At 37.2% G+C, this 20,924-nt stretch overlaps 1 protein-coding gene across 3 annotated transcripts; it reads right to left on the bottom strand.

The window, feature by feature from the left end:
• Positions 1–1,655: 1,655 nt before the first annotated feature.
• LOC122646153 (eyes absent homolog) lies at positions 1,656–13,577 on the bottom strand. 3 transcript variants are annotated; one of them, XM_043839644.1, is made up of 6 exons: positions 13,499–13,577; positions 12,784–13,081; positions 12,469–12,636; positions 7,159–7,252; positions 2,495–2,680; positions 1,656–2,129 (listed from the first exon to the last, which is right to left on the bottom strand). In XM_043839644.1, the coding sequence occupies exons 2-6, from the start codon at positions 12,970–12,972 to the stop codon at positions 1,873–1,875; spliced, it is 894 nt and encodes a 297-aa protein (XP_043695579.1). In that variant the 5' UTR covers positions 12,973–13,081; positions 13,499–13,577; the 3' UTR covers positions 1,656–1,872. The 3 variants fall into 3 exon arrangements, with proteins under 3 accessions (XP_043695579.1, XP_043695580.1, XP_043695581.1); XM_043839646.1 differs by having other exon boundaries at positions 2,022–2,122; XM_043839645.1 differs by lacking the exon at positions 13,499–13,577 and having other exon boundaries at positions 12,784–13,097.
• Between the last annotated feature and the right edge of the window lie 7,347 nt (positions 13,578–20,924).

Genomic DNA, 20,924 nt, shown 5'->3' with positions numbered 1-20,924 from the left:
TCTTGAATTGCAAACCACTCCAAAAATTCAGTGGTTCACTTTTTTATGGGACTAATTTTGTGTGTTTATGAGAAAACATGAATATTTGGCCAAAAAACAGTTCAACTTAAAGAAATAGTTTTGATAAATACAACCAAACGCCAAACAGACCCAATATCCATATGAAATAATTCATAAAAATAATCAAGTTTTATACCTGAATACTGCTTAACAAAATGCTTATTTTTATGTATATTCCTTTGCCTTCTTGGTTTGTGGATTTACAAATGGAACAATACCTTACCATAGAATAAGATGAAAATGCATTATGAACATTCTAAGGGTAAAAATTGAAATCAAAGAATGAGAATATGCTGACCAGACAATCATCTTCAAGGCTTTTTCAGCTTGTGTTAATTTTAGAAATTTCTTGATCACCAATTGAAGCTGTCCTTGCAATGATAGTGAAAGTGGATCATTACAAGGCTTTGTGAATGAAAGAGTTCTCAACCTGAGTGATGCATGTGTTGGAACTACAATTGTAGCAACACACACTTGAGTCCTCCTTCAGGGGCCTTTTCAGCTTGTGTTAGTTTTAGAAATCTCTTGATCACCAGCTGTATTTGCAATGATAGTGAAAGTGCATCATTTTAAGGCTTTGTGAATGAAAGAGTTCTCAACCTGAGTGATGCATGTGATGGAAGTAAAATTGTAGCAAGACACACTTAAGTCCTCTTGGTTTCATGAAGAATCAAAAAAGGAAAGTTAACAAATCACCATAAATACAATGAGACTAGGTGAGAGAATCACATGCCGCACAAAAGCTTCCAGGTTAAAGGCAAGAGATATTCATTCACCTTCTTGAGAACCAGCATCCAATATACAGATATCAACACTTCACAACCTAGAAATTCTCCAGAGTAATAGAAGAACTGGTGTCTTGGAAGAATTGCAACCACTCGTTTATGAAGTCAATAAAAAAACAGATGATAGCAGTTCTATGAATTGTGAAAATAGATATTGCCAAAACAAGAGGTATCATTTATGTGAATTATGCAAAAATCCATGTCAATTCAGGATGCTGTACTGTAACCAGTCTAAAAGGCTCCTCTACAACAAAACTCACACCTTGTATTTACAATAGCAAATATCCAATTCCCTCACTCATTATTTTCACAATCGAACCTCATATCGCATCTCATATATTAATATGATTTTCAATTGTTTAAGTAATAGGTTTCAGGTTTTCATCTTTTTCATGGCTCATATTCTGATTTCAGGATTCATGTTTAAGATTTTTGGTTTGAAGTTGTGGTTTGAAGTTCAGGTTTCATGTTTCAAATTTCAGGTTTCATGAGTTTAAATTTCAAGTTACAGGTTCCATAGTTGCAAGTGGTTTATAGCATTTTCTGAGCATCCCCCCTCCCTCCCTTCCCGCATTATCCAGCAGGTTAGGCGAGAATAATAAATAAATAAATAAATAAGGGAAAAAGATCCCACCAGGCAGAGATCTTCTGCCCTAAGAATTCCTTACTGAGGTCAAGAGTGACAAGTAACATGAAAGAGTGGATGAATAGCTCTGCGTAGTCATCCCATCAGAAACCCTGTTGTCTCACTAGCAACCTTAAGAATCCAAGAGCCCACTTTTTTCACTATCCAACAATATTGAGGCAAGCTTTTGCTTCAAACCAATCAAACTGTTAGGAGACGGCTCTTGAACTAGGGCCAACGAAGAGCATATGCATCAGTTAACAATAAGTATTGGTAGGCCATCAACCCGTAGATCGAGATAGTTCTATGCACTTCTAATGGAATGCCAACATAAAAATGTATCTTTACACATAATCAGACATAAAACACTGAAAGATGAGAGCTTGGAGTTGGTGTTGCAACTTACTCTTCATGATCATTTTTTGGAACACCATACACAACATCAAGATAGTGGCCGATTGTTTTCATTGTAAGGCCTGGAAACCTGTGAAAACCCACAGGTTGTGGATCAATTTTAACAAATGGCCATGCCATTGTCTGTGCAGCTTCACATTCTTCCCATCCATCACCAATCACACAGAACCTGACATTTGGTCCACTGAAACGCTCCTTGATCCATGAAAAGCATTGGAGCTTTCCAACTTCCCATGAACTGTAGACTGAAGAATCAGAAACTGTCAATAGCTAGACAATCATGATATTAAGACAACTAATAAAAAAAAACAAGTTCCAGTGACATCTTTAGGTGTGTCCATGAAAATTTACAAACAAAACAGTATAAGGTCAGATAAAGCCTAATGAGCAGATTGTTAATGTAATTTAATCAGGTCCTTTTTTAGTGGATCTATATATGATCAACAAATGGAAGCATGACCAACTCCAACGCCCCCCCCCCCCAAAAAAAAATTAATGTTCTTAAGAAACAGAGAAGAAACATGTGCTGACAAACCAAGATTATAATCTATATAAAATAAAGTCCAAGGAAATAAAAAATTAATGTTCTTGACAAACAGTATTAACTGACCATTTGTATGTGTAATTAAATCATCCAGCCGAAACAGCAAACACTTGACAAGGCTGGGTATAAGTGATCCAGAAGTGACTAAAACATTAATGTTCTTGTATCCTGTACCAGTAGAGATGTTAGATGAGGCAACATGAGGAGCCAAGCTTTTGTTTTCTCCTGAACACTGTTCCAAGAAGGTCCGTGCTGCATTGGTACAAGGATAAAAATTACTAAAACAGATGGAAAAAACCTAGTGCATATTAGTGCAAGATTGGTGGAATTCTCTTTCACATCTGAATGAGAAAAAAAGGCAGATTAATTGTCAAGATATCCAACAACTGTTACTAATTGAAATTTGAACACTTATTGGACTGGGACAATAGCTCTATTTGCACAAAATGAAAAAGAGTTCAAAGATAGTTCACTTCTCTTAAGTTACTTCATGGTACAGGTGTGAGAGGCTGCAGTGATGGGTTTCCAAGTCAAGCACAAGAAAAGGGAAATCAAACCACATATTCCTAGAGCATGAAAACAAGAGTCTTTTATATATATATACTAGTAAAGTTGCACGTGTTTGCTTTTTTTCATGTATGAATCACTGAAATGAACACCCAACATTTTAAATGTTTTACTTAAATAGTGAGAAAACTAAGTAGTGAAACGAATGGTACCTTATTTGTTATAAAAGAATAATTAATGCAACATTGAGGGGGGGTTTATCATGGATAATATTGTAATATTTTTTTATTCTTTTTTTAAGATAAGATGTTATTAATGGAGGAAGAATTGAATTTAGCTGAAAATTATAACAATTAATTGAGGGTGGGGTTTATCGATTGTTCAAGGAATAATGGATAATATTGTAAATTTTTTTTTTTGGTAAGATAAGATGGGATTATTTTATACATTGGAAAGTGGGGTTTTATAAATTGTACAACAAAAAATGGGATTATTTTACTCTCTTTCTAATTTTTAATTTCTAATTAATAATTAATAATAATTATCTCTTATTGAATTTATCTGAAAAAACGTAAGAAAATTGAGTAGGGAAACGATTGGTCCCTTAATTTTTATAAAAGAATAATTAATGTCACATTGAGGGGGGATTTATTAATGGAGGAAGAATTTAATTTAGCTGAAAATTATAATACTTAATAATTAATAATTAATGAAGGGTATTTTCAAAATTATAACAATTAATTGAGGGGGGTTTATCGATTGTTCAAGGAATAATAGATAATATTGTAAATTTTTTTTTGGTAAGATAAGATGGGATTATTTTATACATTGGAAAGTGGGGTTTTATACATTGTTCAACAGAAAATGGGATTATTTTACTCTCTCTTTATAATTTCTAATTTCTAATATCTAAATAATAATAATAATTTCTTAATGAATTTATCTGAAAAACATGAGAAAACTGAGTAGGAAATGATTGGTCCATTAATTTTTATAAAAGAATAATTAATGTAACATTGAGGGGGGTTTATTAATGGAGGAAAATTTTAATTTAGTTGAAAATTATAACAATTAATAATTAATAATTAATGAAGGGTATTTTTTTGGGCTTATTGATATTGTTGAAGGGTATTTTTGGTATGAAAAGATTTGCCATGACTTTTGAGTTTCGACATTTATAATATAGTATGATATATATATATTGGTAAACACACAAACCACACACTAGACCTTTTGGAAATAATTCACGGATTTGAAATCTTGTGAGATAATGACGCACCAAGCAATCTAAGTTTCCAGCTATCTCATAGTGTCCACCATGAAATAGGATGGCCTTACGTAAGACTTCCAATAAATTTCTGCTGAAATGTCTTAAAAGGCAGTCTAAAGGATCACACCCTTTTGGCCCACATGAATATGCAAAAGAAGAATATTGTAAGTTATTATATATACCAAGACTATATAGGTGATTGATCAGCTCTCCATCTTCCATGCATATTCCCTGTACTATGGGATTTTGGTCAGTTTTCCTATTGTAGCAAGTTAGAAGTGTTAAAAAATTGTTTTTAAAAATAAAATATTTTTTGAAAAGAAAGGAATATTTACAAGAAAGAAGAGAAAACTCCACACACAACCGGCTTACTTAAGGGTGTCCAATCGGGCCAATTGGACCTCAGAAGACTTTATTTCGGCCCACGGCTGGCTTCTATGGGTCTTGGGCTATTTATTTTTGGGTTTATTGATGTAATGCGCTTCTTTTATAAGCCTATAGTTGGGGTATTAATTTTGTATATGGGATCAAGTATATGGATAAGATTTTGTGGGTCCCATATGCCGTTAAGTAAGTTTAGTCTAGAAAGAATCCTTTTAGTTAAGTATTTGATCAGCTTAAGTTAGTTCTAGAGGAGGACAGTTGTTAATTTGGCTTAGGAGTCTTTTTTGTGTTTTTCTTTTATGTATCAATGTAATCCCAATGATAGGAATGATAATGAAGATTTGTAAGATTTTATTAAGCGTGTGCTGCTGTGCATGTGTGACTGGAGGGCAGAATTATCTCCCCTCTCACATTATTCTTTCTCTCTCCATACGTTCTGTTCTCATCTTCTTCTTTTCTTATTTATTCTTCTATCTAGAAATCTGATTCTGCATTCTGTTCTCTGATTGCTGCTATAGTTTCAGACCATTGTTATTTAATAAATCTGTTAGAATATGAGAGAAGAAGTTTGGGACTGAAATGCTTAGTTGATCAATTAGACCAGCCAAGCTTCTATTTATAAAGAAGCATAGAAAAGAAAAATTACACTGCTACCCCTACTCTAACTAACTCTAATATTTAGAGCTATTAGATAGGGAAAAGAGGAAAAATAACAAAGGGAAAAATACACAGTAAATTCCCATGTATACCCCCACGGTATACACCATATAATTCAACCGAATCAGATCCTTGCCTGGTGATTGTTAGATCCCAAACATCACATTCTGTTCTTAATTTGCAATTTGAGACTCCTTGTTCCAGTAGGATATTACCATATCTCTTAATCACACCATTGGATTGTCCTAAAATTTCAGTACCTTATTCCCTCAGATCACTTGAGCAATTCTGTCCTTATTTGATATGTTGAATTCCTGTTATCTGATTTCTCCAAATTCTGGTTCCTTTATTAATGCGTTATCGATCTCGAACCATCCATTGAAAGACCAGAGAGAGATAAAATCGCGGAAGAATTGACATTGATAACAGGATTTTCTCTTTTTTCAACACTTTTCTTTTTCTTCTTTATTTTATATATGAAAGCAACAATAAAAGGGATATGACTTGGGCACCCCACCTAAGCCTCGATCAGCATCCCACTGATCATATTTGCAAGACATCTCACCAAGCAACACTGCTTCCCACAATGGATCTTCGCATCTTACAGATCAATCATGGCAACAGTCCAACTCAGTTCATTATTCAACATATGGGGGCTGTAACCAGCCTTACATATTTACAGATTTGAATGAAAACAGACAATAGAAACTTTCTAGGGAACTCCTCACACAACACTTGGAGGTTTCCTAATACATTTCAAATGTAAAATACAAACCAACTAGTAATAGAAACTGTCCTATGCAGGTAACCTGCTTACATATCTTTAAAAAAACATGCTGAGATCCCTTCCATGATTTATCTTTAAGAGATTCCAAGTTTAGGAATTTTAAATAATATGGAAACCGCAAGCCAGTGGACTCTTTCTAAGCTGGACCCCATCAAATGTCTTCCACGCATAGATTGTTTTTGAGTGAAAATAATCTCCTAAAATCCAGGAAATCACAACCATAAGCCATGGGCCCCACCCAGTGCTGAACTTTAGGAATAAAATACTCCCATACGTAGAGGCTGCTGCAAACAGAGAATCAGCTTCTAAAATTCAGGATAGCATTAACAACAAGTCTTCAACTACAGATCTGAACCGCAGGACTTCTTTCCCTTCCTACGACGATCTGCGTCAACTCTCCCCGGCTTGAAAAGAACTTGACCTCGAGTTTGGTAGCCACGCTAAATCAGATCTGCACGATCAACCTTCAATTGGTGGAAGAATTCAGCCACCGTTGCTGTCGTCGTTCTTTAGTTTTGATATCAAATAATGCATTATTGATCTCGAACCAGTGAAAGACCAGCGAGAGATCAAATTGCGACAGGATCGTCAATAAAGAGACCCCCAAAAAAAAAACTAAAATTAATTACAGGATTTTCTCTGTTCATAATAGCCTCTACGTGTGGGAGTATTTATTCCTACAGTTCAGCACTGGTGGGGCCCATGGCTTATGGTTTTGATTTCCTGGATTTTAGGAGATTATTTTCACCAGGAAAATGTGAAACTCAAAATGAAGCTGCTGACGGACCACGGTGCTGAAGATCCTCCAGCTTCACATTTTAATACAAACTTGATAAACCTTCATCTAATGGTAAGATTGGAAGTGTAGGCAAGGAAATGAAGACTAAACATGTTATAGACTCCCATGTATGTAATTTTTGTTAGTTTTCGATACGTATCTCAAACTATAAATGTTTTCTATGTATAAGTGAAAATCAAGAAATAATGGTAGGCATTTCTAAAATTCAAAATTTTCATGGAGTTCATTATTGATGTACTATATTAGGGATGTGCCCAGCAAGGAAAATTTTAAATTGTAGTCATTATAGATACATGTGGGTATATCTTGCATTCAGAGTAACATACCTGAGGAGAGCCATCTATCTGTGTAACTGTCAGTCATATCATACAGATTGTCCCAGCGCTGTATCACCTCTTGATCAAGAACGTTATGCAAACCCTGCAACAATTGAAGGAGTTGAGCTATTTTCCTAAAACATATTTTTAGCAACCACTATAGGTTTCATGAGATAAAACCATTTACTTTGAGGAATAACCAGGGTGGGGAGGACAATTTCCTTTATAACGAGCAGCCCCCTTTAGGAATTGGAACATCCACATTTTATAACTTCAGTACTTCCCATGAGGAAATTTGCAACTTCCTCTATAATAAAGATGCCTTTCATGAATGTGTTTGATGATAAATAACATACAAAATTCAAATAATAATGAACTCCCGTATTATCTATTCTTGGAAATTGCTATCATCCAAAAATTTGTGCACTTATAAGATAAGACATGGAACATTTTTGGTTTGCCTGAAGAAAAGAACTCTAACTTTGCAATTTCCCAGAACTAAGTTGGATCCATTGACTTTTGGAGACCTTGCAAGAATTTGTATGTTTTTATTTATTTTCTGATAGGCATACCCCCAAGGAGAGTTGAACTCATGACCTCTTAAATGTGAGGTGTTGGTCCTTGCCAGCTGAGCTACCCCCTTGGGGTGAATTTGTATGTTTATCTGGAACTCTCTCCTTGGCACTCAATTAACACCATCCATCCACCCCAAATGCAAATCACTGTTAGCATTAGAAAAGATATTTAGCTGTAACACCGGCTGCTTGCAGTTTCTTAGAAGCACTCTACCATATGAAACCCCGTCTGCAGGCTTATAATCAGTTATCATCTGTACCAGCTTCACCCATGGCATATGCTAAGAAGCTTGATTTCTAATGAATTTGTTCTTTTCAATTTTTAGTTATTACCTTTTTTTCCCTTCTGAATATGACAGTTTGCTAAGTTAGTAATATATGTGGATTTATATACCATAGATCTATATGGTTTAGAACCTGCCTTCACTTCCTAACAACTTGTCCCAGATGTTTCGAGTCTTTTACCAATTTTTCCTGTCTCCAGATTTTTCAAGTCACTTTTAATATTGTCTCAGAAATAAATGAAGTAGCTTTCAGAAACATTGGGTTATTCTAATAGTAACCATGGAAATCTAGAAATGCCACTAGAAATTCACTGAAATTTCAATAGTCACACATTTTTTTTTAAATACTTCTAGAAATAACCATTGGGAAAAGGGGAAGTAAAAACAGCAAGAATGCTGCTGGACTTTTACATTTTTTTTTAAATTTTCTCTTGGTCTTTGGAAAGGTAGGGGAGGTCTGATACCCATGAAAAGAGAGAAGTGTATAAAAGATTATTCAAATAGATAGGGATCTAAAAATATTAAATTAAAAAGTTTTATTAAGATTTGACCAACTAGAGTAAAGATCTGAAATCAGGCTTGAAAAACAAAAAGGGCATGCCCAGCAATAGGACATCAGATTATTTAACTCTGATTTAATTGATGCCTATCTGAACAAAAACTTTATTTAAAATAGAAAAGAGAAGTCAAAAGGATCGCCCAAATGGGTGTTCTTTTGAAACAGGCAAACAGCACACGACAGCAAATGCTCCTACTTCCAGGAAGATGTTAACACTCCCAACAATTGGATAGACAGGTCAAGGTCTGGATTGGCCACGTGTCAAATTTCAGCCTCAAATTTAATCATTTACCCTCCCATGTAAGGGCATACCCCTAGTTATGTCCATGCACGGATGCAACCCCCCCCCCCCCCCTTACAGCCCCGTGAACCTGCTTCGATGTCATGAAATTTTTTGAAGGTTTGTCTTGCCACCTAGCCAACTGAGATTGGACTAAAAATTGACATGTGGTTAGGCAGCCTTATGGTTAACCTGTCCACAAAATTTGAAGCCAGCGGAGCTGCCATTTAGCAGATATTTAATGTCAGGTGAGTTTGTATTATCACCTAAGTGGGTGTCCCATAATAAGACACAACAAAAGAAATATGCACAACGTAAGCAGATTACCAAAAAAAATATGTGCATACGCAAGGTGTCCAGTCTTGATGCGTATCGACTGTATCGGTCCAATACATATCGAGATTGGCCACGTCGACACGATACAACACTGATACATAAAAATAATTATGTACAGAACTGTATCGAACTGGTACAAACCAATACGATTGATGCAAAGCTGAAGCACTACATCCGCAAGAAGAAGAAGAACCGGAAGTTGCTGCCCAAGTAGAAGTTCTATACTTGGTTTCTTTTTAAGAGTTTTATGTTTTTAAATTGAACCGACCCAACCTGGTTGAACCAGTAGATCAATTTAAGTGACTTAAGTCACCCGTTTTTATTTTTATGTATTTTTCTTTTTTTTGGGTTCACTCCATACTTCCACAATTTAGAGAGGGATGTGGATTAGTTTAAGTTGGCTAGGGGGGACGTTTCCTTCTTTTTTTTTTGTAAATACCCTTATTTTTTAGTCCAGTCGAGCTCTGATTTAGACTCCTAGGCTGAATAGGTGTAAGGCATTAAGCCACTATTTAAATCAATAGAACCGTGGAGCTCCTCATTCTCCACTTTTGAAATTAAAATCTGCTTGTGCAAGCTGCTGCTGCTTCTCTTCCACTGTGAAGATTGCTTTGTGTCTGATCAAAGCTGGTGGGATTGGTGTGTGATCCAATCGAAACCTTGCGGTGTGAAGCCCAGGTGGTTCGTACAAGCTCTCTTTCAAGTTTTCTGTCCAAACTGCAATTTTCATTCAAGTTTCTGCTGCTGACGATTGTTCTCTGCTACTGCAAGTAAGTGTGACTGCATCCCCATCCCCATACTTCTTCTTCCAACCCTCCACAGCCCAACCCTAATATTCCCCCTTTTAGTTTTACTTTTCTTTTCACTCTAAATTCCTGACCAGATAATTCCAGCCATCAAAACACATCCATACCTTGGCCGATTGCTCCTCCCCTCCCCTGAAGAACTCTATCCAAAGCTCCCACCCAAATTCCCACTCTAAACCCTAGATCCCCTCACTTTACACTTTTCAAAAACCCAGAACCCAAAACCCTAACCTGCTGCTATTCTAGTTTACACACTTCTGTTCATCAAACCATCTCTGGACCTTCACTGATAGACTCTCCTATACCTGCCTAGCATAACCAACACCTCAAACCCTAACCCTAACCCTAATTTTGACCTAAATCCTTATTCTGCCCCAATCGGACTGCCTGTTCATAGAAGATCCTGTAGTACTGGTTCCTAGTTGGTCACCTACCAACCTAGGACTACATTAATGGTACTGATGCACTCGATACACAGGCTGTCAAACCAAAACCTAAAATCCCAGTTTTTGAAAAAAAAAACTCTTCCTACTCTGATTTTTTTGCCAAAACTTATTTGGATCCCATCTACACTAAAAAAGACCTAGGAGAAGTGATTAAAGAAGAAAAAAAATTGCATGAACACTCATCAAAGCCCCGGGTTGACGGATGTTAAACAAATCTTTTTTTTTTTTTTTTTTTGCTTGAATCTTGATTTTTCTTGCGAGGTTTTGCCAAGTATCACATTTAAACTAGAAAACTGACCTAGATTTGGATCATGAATGACTTGTGATCTATAACAGAAGATTAAGTTTGTTGCTAAGTACTTATTAATAATGGTTACATGCTACTTCAGATTTGTTGATATGTTATTAGCACAATTTTAGTATGGTTAATGTGTATATAGTTAATGCATGTAACTTAATACAGTAGTATGCTTAATATGTTTATACCTACATACTGCTTGCTCAGTTTCGAATTTTACAGGTTCCTCCAGCTTAGTATCCTAATATGAAAATAGAAATTTTTTTTTCTCCAAATCTTCTTGCTGAATTGATTCCTATTTCTCTTATTAGTAGGTTTGAAATTGCAGTTGCCATTGAAGATTTGAATCACATAGATGCCACGAAGACAAAAATAACTTGACATTAGAATATCATTATTTATTGCTTATTTATGGTGCACAATGCTTGAAAACACTAGTTTTGCGTGTATCACAAGCATATCTATGTGTTTCAAAGTGTATCTTAAGCATATCTAGCTTCTCTTAGCATCTTTCCGATACGTCTCCAAGATGTATCTTAAAACAAACTTTTTTGATACACATCCCAATACCAATACTTAACACCTTGCGCATAAGGATTAACTAATCAGAGACAAATAATGAATAAAAAGATTCAAATTTTATCCCATACACTAGGTTATATATCCACTACTTCTGGCAAGCTTCAGAAACTGTGCAGAACTTGAACTCTGTAATAAGCAAACCAAATTGACAGGATCAACTCAAATAATGCAGAACAGGTGAGAATTGGATAATCACAGATTAGAAAAAGAAGAAGATAAAACAGAAGAGGAGAGGACTGTTCACCATGAACAGCATTTAGAGTATACCTGAACTGAACTTAAGGAACAATTCCATAGTGGCTCCAACAAGCGAGTCTTGTCCGCTTACGATAACTATGGCTTAAAACTAATGGGACAAAGGCAGAAGAAAAGTGATCTAACACATGTCATAAATGAATTAAGCTGACAGAAACCTCGTTGAGAATTTTACGAGTATTCAGCAGAGGACATGAAAAGGGGAGTAAATATATTAGCTTGCGCAAACCATAACCGCAAGTTGCGAGGGACTTCCAACCATAAGTTTGTTGTGATCGGTAACTGAATCCAGATGAGAATGTAGTTTTCTTCAATGGATTGATCACAAGGCCTCAAATTTCAGACAAAATCTTGCAGCTTACATGCATATTGTTTTCAGATAATGATATAAGAAGACACAACTGCAGGCAATTCCAATAAAAGAAAAGATGAAGTTGCATGTACTGTAATCCTGTTGAAATTTGAAACACTGCTTCTAAAAGCTTTCTACTTATTGGACTCAGATGCAGAGTATACCAACAAGTAACAGAGGAAGATGGACATTCCTCCACTCCACAAAAAAAAGGTAAGTGGAAAATGTAATAACCATATTCTACCACTAAAACAATAAAACGATAGCCCCTTATCACTAATAAATACAGCACGAGGACATTGGAATTGAAAAAAATAAAAAAAGATTAATCCACATCATGAACATGAATGCAAGACCATAGTAAAGCATGGAAATAAAATCACCCATGATTTGAAGCTATCTATCTTATTGACCCCCCCCCCCCCCCAAAAAAAAAAGGATAGCAAATCAAGTGAATGCTATTTTCTTTAGCCATTACATAAAAAAAAGAGCCATGATAGACAAGTCACCAAAATAACTAAAACATAAGAATTACATGCTGAGCACCTGTGTGTACTTATCAGCTATGAAACGATGCCGGTATGCTAGTTTCCTTCTGTTAGGATCATCATTAGGAGGACTAAATTCGTCCTTGGCAAAATCATAATCAGATAGATCCCGCCCATCATCATATTCACTTAACGCATCAAGAAATGGCTTATTGTAATCTTCAATCTGATTAACCATGTACCAAATAAAGTCGATGTCAACTAAATAACTTTCATCTCAACAAAAAGGTAAATTTTTACAATGGAGACTACAAAAATGGAACTCTAACATGCAACAGAGAGAGATGAATTCAAGTATAAATACCAGACTTACTTCTTCATAAAAGAAATAATCATCACAGACCCGCAGAATGTGTTCCTCCCACATTTTCCCAATTGCTATACCCTTTTCTATGTCCTTTGAACCATTAAAAGCCTCTGCATATGTACTATTCAACAGTGACTTTAGCAGTATTAGTGTCTCATCCATGTCCCAGATGAACACATTCATCTTCCAATCCATGGTAGTTTTTTGGCACCACTTCCACTTTCTCAACAGGATTTATTGAGGTATCCTCCAATGATTCAACCAACTTTACATCTCTTAGACAAGTTATGAACTCTTTAGCAGCCTGAAACAAGAGTAAACTAAAGTTTTGATCAAAACTGACATAAAAGAATTTAAGAGCTACCTATTTAATAATAAGGGTCAGAACAGAGGTGCCCAGAACCCCCATTGGCTTAACTAAATTGGCTAGTAATCCTTTTCTCCCCCTCTTTTTTAGTGACCAACTTAGTTTTGTGGGCTACCACGATTTTTACACAATTATTCCAATAGATGTTCATCGATTCACCAATTTTTAGCAAGGACAAAATGAAAGTAGTTTCTGCCAATCAGGGATTAACCATGAAATTCACCACATATATCACCCAACAACGAGAATTTGAGCTGTAATATTCCTTATGTAGTTAATCCAAGCGTAAATAACACTACCCATATGACAAAAACCAATACCCGTAACATGAATTAAAGAAAATTACAGACTTACAGTTAAAGAAGCTTAAAATATTTGCCAATGGCAAGATATTAAATAGATTACAGAATGGCTCCTAGATACTTTGGATCCACTAAAAACAAATTAGTTCAGTGCACTAAATATAAAGCTATGTATGGCTAATATATCAAATGATTACAGAATGCTCCAGGATTCATGGCTTAATACTATATATCAAATGATTGAGGGGAAAGGATTAAACCCAGAGAGAAAAAAGACCCATTACATTTCAGCATCTGATTTCGCAGGGTTTGAATTTTGAATAGATACAAATATAGCCAAACCTTCCTCTGTACTCCCTTAGACCTAAGAAGTTAACGGAAAGATCTCAATTTGAAGAAAGCCCGTACCTTCACTTCTACTGCATCAGCAAGCTACACCTGAAAACTAGAAACGTAAGGAAGTTTTGGATTTGCTTTTGCGAGTGAGATTCTATGCTGCAACCAGGCATTGAGCGTGTGATACCATCATTTGTGTTCCTTCCTTCATTTTTATTTTATTTTTTATTTTTTATTTTTTATTTTTTATTATTATTTTTTTTTGGTCTATCCTGCTCAAGGACCCATAGGCCAACTACAAGTTAAGGGGAAAACTAAGACGAACCCACAATCTACAACTAAGACGGTGGGGGGGAGAAAGGTGCCTCTTTTTGGGCACAAATGCAATCCAGGAGAGTCGAACCCTTGACCTCCTGGGGGCATGCACCAACTTGCAATGCCTCCCTTTATTCATCCTTGTGTGAGAGAGAAAGAATAAAATAAAGGGAGAAAAAACGCCACCCGGTTGTGCCCGACACACCGCCCCTGCACGGTTGCACCCTATAACACAAGGGTGCGCAAAGTGATCGTCACACTCACACCCCTAATCATTTTTGGGGTTCCAACTTCCAAGGGGGGTGTGGCTTGGGTGTCCATCGGATTGGTTTCGGTCATTCGGTTCGGTTCCATGCTTTGATGGCATGATCTGAAATCGAAACAAGAACTGAGTTGGTTTTGGAAGTGGAAATCGAATCCAAACCTACTCGATTCAGTTCGGTTACGCTTCTAATTCGATTTTCTAATACAAGTGTAGTTCGGTTCTCCAATATGGTTCCATTCTGCTAGGCAGTCAATTGTTGTTGCCTTGTTGTGTTCTAAAGAAACTCCATTTGTATAAATAGAAGGGATGCTCACAAAACCTTAAAGGAACCAAAACTATTAATAATATATCCAAAAAAAAAACAAAACTATTAATAAATAAATAAGAATCCCAAGTGAGTTCTCCACTTTCAGATCTTATTTTTGAGCTTACCCATCAATAAAGTCAGAGAAACACATTAAAATTATAGTTTTGAAAGGAAAGACAACACCATTAAAAAAAAAAAAAGATATCAAGTTTTGGATTTAAATATGGTATTTGGTTCGGTTTTGTTTCAAACCGATGGTTTTTTAACTAAAATCGTAATCGAACCGAGTTAAATGCTCATGTATCATAATCGAAACCAAACCAAATTTATCCGGTTCGGTTCAGTTTGTTTAATCCAGCTCGTTTCGAGTTCCATATTCGATTCCGGTTTGGTTGACACCCTTAGGTGTGGCGATCATTTTGCACGCCCATGTGTAAAGCCTGTCAAGGCGCAAGGGTGACATGTGTTGCATGATCGAGTGACGTTCTCTTTATCAAAAGTAATAATCTCACAATAGATGCTTAATAAAAGGGTCCTTATAGGCATCACCATGCTTAGTGAAGGATTATGCTTCTTTAACTTAGCTGTTTTGATGGATTAGGGGTAGAGACAATAATTTATTCCATGCCAATCGGTCAGCTACGTGTTATCGTTAAGTGAAATAATTGAAATGTAGCTAATTTTATTACTTGAGGGGGTTTATTAATTATATCTATCATAAGGTGCACTTATGAGTAAATATTATTATTTACTTAGATAGAACAAGACTCATGAGTGATAATCCTATTTATAATGTAAAGAAAAAGGTAATAGAAATTATTCGTCTTAGAATCAAGCTGGACCGAAATGAAATTGAAATTAAAGTAAAGTTTTTTTTTTTTTTTCTGGGATGTTTTTTTCTTTCCTTTGAGATATTATATGCAATTAATGACCCTACTCTTAAATCTAATGATTTTTTTTGGGTAAAATCCTAAATCTAATGATTGAGTTAATGTCAAGGGTGTTATGGAGGTTGGTTGTTTAAAAATGATCTTGACACAATTGAAAAATAAGAACCAACTATGTAGCATCTACATCGAGAATTCAAGTATTGCATACGTCAATAGTCTGATCCTTTGAAGGAACTACCAGTAATAACAAACTTGTAAAATGAATGTGTTTATCATAAAGAGATTCGTTATTCCTGACCCTACTTTATCTTAATTGTTATTTGAATCTCTCTCTCTCTCTCTCTCTCTCTCTCTCGCGCGCGCGCTTCCCTACTGAGTGCTACTGTTTTTTGAACCCTTGTGTGAGGATCTCCGCTGCTATGTTCTCCTTCAAGGGTTGATGTTGATCAAGACATGCAGCAATTCCTACTTTTGAACCCCCTTCAACTCCTTGCCCCACCAATTACTCTTTTCCAACTGTTTCAATTGCAAACCCTAGCTTCCCACCAAACCCCCCTCTTTTCTCTAATCCCTTCTTCTTTACTAATCTACTATACCAAACCCATGACCATCTGCGCACTCTCTATACCACCCCCCCCCCCCGCCCCCTTCTTCCATCCCTGAGACCTGTCCACCTATTCCCTTTTGCGCACCAAACCCCTCGGCCGAGCAAGCCTCTCTTCCTCAGGCATCCTCTGGCAACAAACCTATTGTGGTGAAGATCTTTAAGTGTTGTCTCAAGGTCCCAAAGCTTGATGTGGTCTTGAACCCCCCTTCTGTACCTGTTTCCACAATTTCCTCTGGTGCTGGGTTTGAGCCTACTTCTGTGCCTCAGGGCAAGAGCTCTAAAGGATCTTATGAATCCGGTCAAATCACTTCCTCTTCATCCGTGCCTGCTTCAAACTCCACTACTTCTTCAGGCTCTACCACTAGCAGTAGAAAGAAATCAAAGGCGAAAGGGAAACAACAGGCTAGTACCAGCAGCACCCGATGCAAAAGGAAGCGCCATGACTCTGGTTTTGATTGTTTTGGTTCTGAGGATCAGGCTGAGCTTGATAACATTAAGAATTTTTCGGCTGACATTATTAAAATGGTTGATTCCCATGAAGATCTTTCCAACAAGCTGAGAACATGGCTTTGTGAGCTAAATCGGACAAGGATTTTCATGCCTCTTCGTAAAAGAAGCGGCCCATTTTGATCTTTGAAAATTCTGATGGGCGCCAAACAACGCATAGCCAGCCCCGTGGTCCTTCTGACTTTCCTTTGTCTTTGGTAATACGTTTTAACCCTTATAAAGCCCTCTCTTCTTTCATTACTATTTTCACTACAATTCTTATGTGTTGCTGTGTTTTTCTAGTTAATTTGAATGCTAAGGTTGTGATTCGGTGCATGCATTATGAAAGTGTGTAGTTGGAATATTAGGGGCTTGAAGGCCAAATCTAAGTCCATATTTTTACGTCATTTATTCAACAAACATAAACCTGATATTCTTTTTTTATGTGACACCAAATTGTTGTCCCCTGAACTACGTGTTCTCCCCCGGGTTCTTCGTTCCTTCAAGACTCGGGAGTTTCAAAGTAGTTCCGGTTTAAGGGGTCTTGGGGGAGGACTATGGATTTTGGGGAGACCAGATATTATTGTAATTGACACTGTTGTCTTTGATAGACTTATCGCCCTGTTCATTTCTGATTTGCTTGTTGGGCATACCTGGTGTTTGATTTATCTTAATGCCCCACCTCAAGCCACGTTTCGTCTCTCTTTTTGGTCCGCTTTGTATTCTTTTATTGCTACTCTATCTTGCCCCTTCTTGATGGTGGGGGATTGCAATGAGATTCTTTGTAAAGAGGACAAATTGGGTGGTTCGCCTTTCTTATCCAAATCTCCTTTGGCTGAAGCACTCACTAATCTTATTTCTGACCATTGTTTGGATGAGTTACGGCCTGTACTGAATTGGTTTACATGGAGGAACAATCGAAAACCACCAAATTGTATTCGGGAACACCTAGATAGGTGTCTTGTTAATCAAACCTGGATCTCATTGTGGCCTTTTGCAACCCTCCAGCTACTACCTGCCCTTGGATCTGATCACAACCCTGTGTTACTTGACACGACCCCACCACTCTGGTTCTTCAAGAAATTATTCCATTTCCAGGCTGCTTGGACTTCCCACCCCAGTTTCACTAATTTTGTGGCTACTGCTTGGGATAAAGAGGCCTCTGGCAATTTAATGGTTAAAATAAATGGATTTACCCATCTATTGAAAGATTGAAACTCAAATGTTTTTGGAAAAATTGAGTCTATTAAGTCCGAGCTCATATTTAATATCTCCGCCCTGGAGGCAGCTCCACCTTCTGAGGATAATTCCAAGTTGATTGAAGATTCCTATTCCCACCTCTCCAGGATCCTTAATGCTGAAGTGATCTTTTGGTTTCAAAAGTCAAAGGATAAATACATCTCTTTTGGCGATAGAAATACTAAATTTTTCTATGTTGTGGCTTCTCAGAACCTTAGATCAAATCGTGTTGTTGTTCTAAAAGATTCTGAGGGGAACCTAATTTCTAGTCCCCCTGCAATGGCACATCTCTTTGCATCCCACTTCCATTCCATCATTACCTCCTTGGAACCCCTAGACCCCTCCTTTGTAGAATGTCTCTTCAACCCCTTGGACTTGACCAGTTCACTTATCTCCCATCCTGACTTGGATGAGGTCAAAGCTGCAGTTTTTGGTATTGGGGCGTTTAAATCCCCTGGTTTTGATGGGTTATCGGTAGGTTTTTACCATTTCTGTTGGGATCTTATCAAGTTTGACATTCTTTGTTTTGTTCAAGTTTTTTTCACTATGGCCACCCTACTTGTTGGGGTAAACCATACTCTCATTGCCCTAATTCCCAAAAAAACTGGGTCATTTAAGGTTGATGAGTTCAGACCTATTAGTCTATGCAATGTTTCCTATAAGATCATCACTAAAATCTTGGCCAACCGCTTAAAACCTTTACTCCCACTATTTATTTCCCCGACTCAGTCTGCCTTCATCAAAGGGCGCCAGATCACTGACAACATCATAATAGCTCAAGAAATTTTTCATTATCTACGGAAGAAGAAAAAGGGTATGACGGGGTACTTGGCTCTAAAGCTTGATATGTCTAAGGCTTATGATAGAGTTGAATGGAGTTTTCTACTCTCTCTTTTTTGGTACCTTGGCTTTGACTCTCATTGGACACAGCTTCTGTCTACCCTTTTGAACTGTTCTTTTTCCATCAAGCTACAGGAAAGCGCTTTTGATTTTTTCCAACCTACCCGTGGTCTTAGGCAAGGGTGCCCTCTAAGTCCTTACCTGTTCCTTCTGATTATGGAATGCCTATCTCGTTTGTTACAAACTTATAGGCAATTGAATCTCTTTAAGGGCATCAAAATCTCTCGATCAGGTCCAGAAATAACCCATCTTTTCTTTGCTGATGATACACTCATTTTTTGTCGAGCAAGCTTGGATGATGTGCTTACCCTTAAAGCCATCCTAAATCTTTTTGAATCCCTCTCTGGCCAACAGCTGAATTTAGCCAAAAGCAGCATTTTCTTTAGCAAAAATACACCTAAAGGTTTACAGAATGAGATCTGCAGAGCTCTAGATATGCAGGTAATGGGGGAAGACTCTAAATACCTTGGTACTGCTTTATTTCATGCTAGATCTAAGCATAGATGTTTGACTCCTATTCTAAACCGTGTCTCATCAAGATTGGGTGATTGGAAAACCAAATTCCTTTCCCATGCGGGTAGACTGACTCTTATCAAGTCAGTTCTTCACTCCATACCTACTTTTTATATGTCCTGTTTTTTTTTTCCAAAATTTATCTGCTCCAAGCTAGATTCAATCAGTTCTGCTTTTTGGGCCGGGAAATCATCGCCAGTTAAAAGACTCTCACTTATCCCATGGAACTCCTTTTGCCAACTTAAAAATCAAGGGGGGTTGGGTCTTCATACCCATTGGAACCATAACCATGCCCTGATCATAAAGTTAGGCTGGCGATTACTGACTGAACCTCGTTCTCTTTGGGCCAAAGTGCTTAAAGGCAGATATTTTCCAAATAACTCTCTTCTCAACCCTAAGGCAAGATTGAAAACTAGTTCTTGGACCTAGAACAGTATCCGAACTACACTTCCAAGTTTGAGGGGAATGGTTAGATGGCAAATTAGTGATGGCTCTAAAATTAGTATTTGGGAAGACCCTTGGATTCCCTCTGTTCCTTTCACTTCACTGAACCAAGTTGTAGCCAGGAATCCTTTGTATAATCAGGTAGCTAAGCTGTTACACAACAGGTCTTGGAACTTACCTCTACTCAACACACTTTTCCCTCCACCTATCTGCAACAATATTCTATCTTTACCATTATCAGTATACCCTTTTGATGACCATCTTTTCTCTCCAGTATCCAAATCTAGAAAGCTCACTACAAAGAAAATTGCAGCCCTTTTAAGCCACCAAACACATACTTCAAGAGCCCCTGCAAACCCCCTCTGGAAGGAAATTTGGAAACTGAAACTTCCGCCAAAATTCCCTCTTTTCTTATGGAGATTGCTACATGATGGGATACACACTAAATCAAAACTATCCTGGCAAACCCAAGAATGCGGGGGTGTCCTCTTTGTCCTTTTTGCCGAGCCCAAACCGAAACACCTTGGCATCTTTTCTTATCCTGTGAGTTCACAAAGAGAGTTTGGGCTGCAACCCCCCTTGGTATTAGAACTGAATTTCTCACAGGTGAATCTTTTTTGGACATGTTAACTAATCTTTGGAAAAGTGGTGGTACATCTAAATCACATGTTCAATATATTCTGAACACTGTCTGTATCACTGTGTATTTTATTTGGATCCTTCGAAACCAAGTGATCTTCCACAATCATCTGGCCAGTTCCCACACGGAGTTAGACAATATTAACCAATGGATTAAGGATTTAAATCTCTATCCATCACTTGACCTGGAGGAGGCGGGGCACACCCCTTCTAGATCACACGATACCAGCCCTTTATCTCTCCATACATTTTCACTTTCTTTTTACTTAGGGTTGGATTCAGCAGACACTTGTATCATTATTTCGGATGGGAGTTACTGCCCATCAACTTCTCAAGGTGGTTGGGGTTATCTGCTTATTTTTAACCAAAAGTTGTTTGCATCATCTATGAATTATGGAAATGTAGGCTCAGCACAAGAAGTAGAATTGCGAGGACTCAAAGAAGGGCTCCAAAAGACATTTTCATTGGAATGTCGACAAGTGATTGTGTGGACTGACTTGCAGGAGATCAAGGAGTGGCTTACAATCTCGGAAGACA

This window comes from Telopea speciosissima, chromosome 11 (assembly GCF_018873765.1).
Source record: "Telopea speciosissima isolate NSW1024214 ecotype Mountain lineage chromosome 11, Tspe_v1, whole genome shotgun sequence".
Lineage (NCBI taxonomy): Eukaryota > Viridiplantae > Streptophyta > Magnoliopsida > Proteales > Proteaceae > Telopea > Telopea speciosissima.
The sequence above is the reverse complement of the archived record's forward strand: the minus strand, read 5'-3'. Positions and strand labels throughout refer to the sequence as shown.

Excerpts from the sequence above, each read along its gene's own strand:
- LOC122646153 (XM_043839644.1), bottom strand. The coding sequence starts at position 12,972 with ATGGATTGGAAGATGAATGTGTTCATCTGGGACATGGATGAGACACTA. Across the intron at positions 12,637-12,783 it reads ATTATTTCTTTTATGAAGAA|ATTGAAGATTACAATAAGCC; the intron begins GTAAGTCTGGTA and ends ATGGTTAATCAG. Across the intron at positions 7,253-12,468 it reads TAGCTGATAAGTACACACAG|GGTTTGCATAACGTTCTTGA; the intron begins GTGCTCAGCATG and ends CAATTGTTGCAG.